The sequence below is a fragment of the Salvia hispanica genome, chromosome 5 (assembly GCF_029641045.1).
Source record: "Salvia hispanica isolate PSC_SH4W2 chromosome 5, Shi_PSC_v1, whole genome shotgun sequence".
Classification (NCBI taxonomy): Eukaryota; Viridiplantae; Streptophyta; class Magnoliopsida; order Lamiales; family Lamiaceae; genus Salvia; species Salvia hispanica.
In genome coordinates this window covers 35406957-35412956 of record NC_142696.1, presented here as the reverse complement: position 1 = coordinate 35412956, position 6000 = coordinate 35406957, and the positions used below count along the sequence as shown (strand labels likewise).

General features: G+C 39.3%; 1 protein-coding gene across 1 annotated transcript; it reads left to right on the top strand.

The window, feature by feature from the left end:
* Window positions 1–746: 746 nt before the first annotated feature.
* LOC125186949 (plant viral-response family protein (DUF716)) lies at window positions 747–2076 on the top strand. The gene has a single exon (XM_048083435.2). The coding sequence runs from the start codon at window positions 893–895 to the stop codon at window positions 1886–1888; it is 996 nt and encodes a 331-aa protein (XP_047939392.1). The 5' UTR covers window positions 747–892; the 3' UTR covers window positions 1889–2076.
* Window positions 2077–6000: the final 3924 nt, after the last annotated feature.

The window sequence follows — 6000 nt, the reverse complement described above, 5'->3', positions numbered from 1 at the left end:
ATAATTTGGTTTTTAATATATAGAAGAAATCGATCTTAGGAAAAATTTAATAGTTAGAAATTGACTAAACTTCATGATATAACTCTCTATTATTTTTATCATTTACTTTCTCTGATATTTTAAATCTAACTAATTATATTATCTTTTCTCAATAAAAAAATAATAGAGTCAACTAATTATTTCAATTTTTTTAACTAATTAAAGTTTTACAATTATTTTTGTGGAAATTTTATAAATATTTATAGTACTATATTTTTATTGAGATAATAGTTATTTAAATCAAAAAGTTTTGTAAAATTCTAATTAATTACAATTAAAGTTTTTTTAGTGATATTACAAACCAAATTATTTCAATAAAATAAAAAAAGAAAAAATCATCTTTTTATAACTTTTGAAATACGTAAAGATTTACTCTTTTTACAGTTTTTTTTAAATAAGTAAAATTTGACTATTTATATTTTTTGTTTACAAGAGTTAACATAACTAAATATAGTAGGGAGATAGTGCAGGAAATAAATTCTGAAAATAATTTTTCTTTCTATAAAATAAGATCCACTTGTCAAGTTATTAGTAATGTATTAAGAAATGTACGCATAGAAAGTATGAGGTGATCCCTCAATTGGCCTTTTTCAAATATTCACAACACCATTAAAAGTTGCAGTGAAGACAGCCAATCATAAATGGTCGATAATTAGTGTTTAATTTGCTGATGGGAACACGGCCGATATCGAAATCACCGACGACTGGGAAAATCTACCGCACAGTAATTAAATTTACCGACCCTGTATAATGGTAAATCATGATTCACTGACACAACATTTCATACTCTTCTCGGTTCTTCTCAACGCGCTTCTCTCTCTCGATCAATTTCACAAGAAGAAAAAGTCAAACAATGGGACTGTTCACCTACACAGTCGCCGGCGCCGCCTTAATCCTCATCGGCGGATTGGAATCCCTCGCCTCCGCCGCCATTTCTCTCAAACAAATCTCCACCTCGGACCCTCCCCCTCCGAAAACTCAGCGCCCTGCGCCTGCAACGGCGTCGTTTCTGTCCACGGTAACGTTTCTGCTGATCTCAATTGTGTCGATCCTTTCAATCGTCAACTCTTTGATATCTCTCTCCGACGCCGCTAGCTCCAAAGACAGCACGGGTGTGGTCTTACAGCTGGAAGTGATCGCAATCGCTTTGCTTTTTCTGTTGTATTCCGGTTTAGGCATTTTGTCGAGCATCATAGAGTCATTTCGATTTCCTTCGAAGTTACTCAATGTAATCTATATGTTCGCCTTTGGAGAGGAATTTCTGTTGTTCTACGCGCAAAACAAGGATCCGAGTGGGATTGAGAATCGCTACTATGACTTGATTTTAGTGCCTATTGCTGTGTGTCTATTCTCCACCATACTTGAGCTGAAGGGATCGAAATCGAGTTATCCGAAATTGGGCCGAGGCGTTGGGTTAGTCTTACAGGGGATGTGGACTCTGCAAATGGGGGTTTCGTTTTATTCGAACTTGATTGCTAATGGGTGTGCTTTGCACGCTAGGAGTAGGGGGAATTTTACCATTAAATGCAAAGGGCATCCCGAATATCATCGTGGGCGTGCCATTGCTACTCTGCAGTTTAACTGCCACTTGGCTCTTTTAATCACTATAGCTGCTGGGGTGTTCTCGGTGTTCTGTAAGACGTATAGCATTAATCGGGATTTTATGCGGTATACGCCCCTTGGAGTTGGAAATGGTGGGGATATGCAGCTAGATAATTCACAGTTCACTTTGGAATCGGATGACGAGGATGGTGAAAATGGGATTCAGGAAGTGAGGAGTGTTGAAATGCAGAAGGCTGCTTTGGTGGTTCCTGAGTCGACAGTTAATGGCTATAATTCTCATCCTTGATGTTAAATATGGAGAACTTTTGTTGGGTAAAGGGTTTCAGTTTCACTATTCTTTTACTAGGTAAGCAGCGTTGTATAACTTGGTTTTACCATACACCTGAACACTTGAGAGAATATATTGTTGTAGTCATTTTATATTTGTTGAATATTTTCTCTGTCGTTCTGGAAATTTTATTTGGCATTCTCTTACCTAATGATTTGTCAATTTTAAAGTTTCCATAAAGAGTTACTCCTATTAGCTTTCTGTGTTAAATGTCTAAATGTGATGCCTTTGAAACATTAAGTTCTGCTTATTATTGGGAACATTAACTGTTGTATCTTATTTAGATCGTTCTATGGTAGAGTTATGCTGTACTAAGCTGAGAATCTAGCTAGTTTTTGCACTAGTATACATAAATCGTGGAATGGAAAAATATGCCTTAAAGCAATTGATCATGAATAGTGGGCATGGATTTTGTAATGTTATAACATCAAGTAGTTTATCATAATCCAAATACATTGCCTATATGTGATCTTTGTTGCCAGCCTGTTTGATCATATACTGACATTTCCTTTATGATTTTGCAATGCTTAAAACATACTCCACTTATTCTGTTTGAATGTAACCAGTTGAAGTTTTGAGTTACTGACTTACTGCCCCTGAGGATGGCTAGCAAAGGTTTATCTAAGGGACATCAATAATAGGAGTATATTTTTGTAACCAAGTAGATGTTCAATATACCGAGCTGCTACTGGCAGACATGATTTTTGATTAGTTTTAAGCTACTGATCTTAATGTGTGGACAGATCTTTTGAGCTATTTGTTTTGTTTTTCCTTGTCTGAAGTATGATTGCAAAATCATGCTTGATTCTCAGTGACATTTTTTTTTTAAAATTTTGTGAATGCAGCCTCCCTATCCCTTCCTAAGGGCATCATGTGCTGTTTCAGGTCTACACACTGACTTCTAAATTCTAACCTATATTGTCTAACCATGCTTTGGTAGCTTTACTCTCTTAGCAAATTTTGTAACGAAATCTGGGATGTTGTTCCTTGTGGTCTTTCCATTCAAGCATCGTCTTTATGTGAGTTAATTCCCCTGGGTTGATGGATTCAAATTCAACATTATACAGTTTTCCCTTTCAGGCATTCCATCTCTTTTTGGTATGCTTCTCCCAGTCACTAATACAATTAGGTGAAACTAAAGGCTGCAGATGCTGGTTGATTGATTGCTCATTTAGATTTGAGAATTTTCATGATGGCTAAAGTCATCCACAATGGGATGGACTAAGCGACGCCCTAAGCCCCGCCCTATGCACGCCACGCGTCAACATTTTATCCTCCACCCCTTCCACCTGCAATGGGGCGGACTATAACCTGTCCTAAGCCCCGCCCTAAGCATTTTACTTCTATTTTGTATTTATATAATTTATACAAATATATCAAGCAAAATAAATAAATAAAAACAACACAATTAAGACAACTCCTATATTTACTTAATTAAAAAAAAAGTTACAAAATAAGAAATTAAAAAAAAAGGTTACAAACTAAGAAATTAAAAAAAAAAACGCACTACATATAAAAAAAATCCCGGCTCGTCTAGAGTAGTCCCATCCTGCGGCTGAGGCCATCGATCATCCCCTGGATGCCTTCGATTTGAGCCGGGTTGGTCGCCTGCATCAGGGCGTTGTGCGCGTCCAACAACGTCCTGTAGTCGGAGGAGGCCACCAAATTCGTGTAGGCATGTGACGCAGCCGAAGTCTTGCTCGGGGTCGCGCTCGGGGTCGTGCTTGGGGCCAGGTCAGGCGGCGCCGCGGCGGATGAGGTCGCCTTGCCCTTGGCCTTGGCAGCCTTGATGCCAGGGGGACGCCGGAACATCGGTGTGCCGGAACTCTCATCCTCGAACACTAGATTGTTGAGGTCCATTGGAGATGCGCCACTTTCGCCGCTTGTATAATCAGTGAAGGTGCGCTTCGACGCCCTCTTCTTCGCCACCGTCGATTGGGGAATCATACCACCTACGAACTTCTGCTTCTCCTTCAAGAGCACCCAGGACTGGTAGTGCTTGAAGTCGCCGTACAATGACATGTACGATTGGACCGCTTTGTCGCGCACATCCGACAGACTCTCGCCGCTGGCCTGCTCCCTCTCGCACTTGTCGTACTCCCTGCGAACAGATTGACCTGCTTCTTTATTTGATCTCAGTGCTTGCGGAGCTGCTTCCTATGGCACTTGTAGGCGGTCGGCGGCTTGGCCTCGTTGTATTTTTCGGCGATGCGCTCCCAATACGCAGTAACCTTTTGGTTGTTGGCGAACACCGGATCCTCTAAAACATCAATCCAACATCTCGTCAAGACGATGGATTCTTCCGGGGCGTAGTTCGTCCTTCCCGGGGCGAACTCTTCACATACTGCCGTTTGCGGCAACTTCTAGGCTCGTGCCTTGGTCCGCTTCTTCTTGGTGGCGGAGCCCGACGCGTCGGCGGCGTCGGCTGCGGATCGGCCGCGAGGTGCGGCGGCGGCGGGTGTGCGGTTGGAGAAGACTCCATGTCTGACAGCCCGTACGAGTCCGTGCTGAACTCGGGATCGTACTGGGCGTTGGTGTCGAATGGTCAGTATTCGTCAGGTTTTGTACCCGGCCATCGTGCACCACCGAACATCGGACTATTTCGACTTGGGTAATCTCCGAAATTCATTTTGTTTGAAGTGTAGAATATGTAGTGTGAATTTGAGAGTGAAATGAGTGAAAAAGTGAGAGGTATATATAGGTTTTGAAAATTTGATAAAATTAAAAAACAAAAAAACGTCGCATCGTCCGCGATGCCATAGTGGCAGACGATGCGACGGACGATGAACATCGTCCGTGCTTCGTCCGCGGACGATCGATCGGGCGCGGACGATGGTTAACCCATCGTCTGCGATGCCATAGTGGCGGACGATGCATTGTCCGTCGCTGTAAATGACCTAAATTGCTCAAATGCTCAGCTCTGGTAAATATCTCCACTGACAGGACAGTATCAAACACATCATGCCATTGGAATGATAAGCATTCTTGCCCTCCCAAGTCTTGTAAATACTTGAAAGTTGAATCCCATCTTTTTGTGATATTTTCTCTGCTGAAGTAAGGAAACTGCAAGAGTTTCTTGATTCTAGAGATCTTCTCTCTTGGTCACAGAACTTATATTTTTGGAATTTTTTTTGCTGAAACTTGTATGTAGCATCTCTCATATTAATTGCCCCTATCCTGCAATTTCATTGATGCTCGAAAATGCTGTGGTTACGAAACTTAGACATATTGAGACTACCTGCCTAGAATTCACAGTTGTGAAACTTTGTGGTTATGAATTAACGTAACATCATTTCATTTACAACCTAGCTATTGTTGATTGTGAATGGTGATAAAGTATGGCTGATTCATAACCTAGTCGATGCAGGGACGTTAATTACCTTTATTTGATCACATTTAACCATAAAATAATAATTAGGCTATGAATTGTCCTTATTTTATCAATTATCACCACCCATAGTCAAACAATGCTAGGTTGTGAATTTACCTTTATTTTATCACCATTCACAAACTTTAGTTTTTTGTTCATTTTGTGCAATTTTCCTGTTTAATAGCTCCCTCTATTCATAATTTTTTATAACGTTGGGTTCTTACACTTGAAGACATGAAGGGCGTAATTCGATGCCAAAATAATGAATTTATTATTATCAAATTCACCTAGTCATAAAATTGAGCAAAAATAGGAAATATGTTGGAGCTTATTAATCAGCCTACCAAATAAAAATAAAGTTGGCTAATGGTATTATTTTTAATACTAATAGATAAGTTAGCGGTTTTATTCAGTTTGATAAATAAAAACCTAACAAATACTAAAAAATAAATGTGCAAGGATTTATTTTAAATGAAAAGGATAATAGCTATTTAAGTAGCAAAATTTAATAAAAAAGTTTCACAAGGTTTCAAAATATTAAATTATGAGTTTCATTTTTTTCTCAATTACAAATGGTTCGCCTGCTAACGAATTGGTGTTAGTGGAATTGAAAAATAATTGAATTGGTGTTAGTGGATAACAAGTGAAAAAGGTTTTAAAAAAAATAGAGTAATTTCGTTGAAACGAGCAAGTTGAAAAA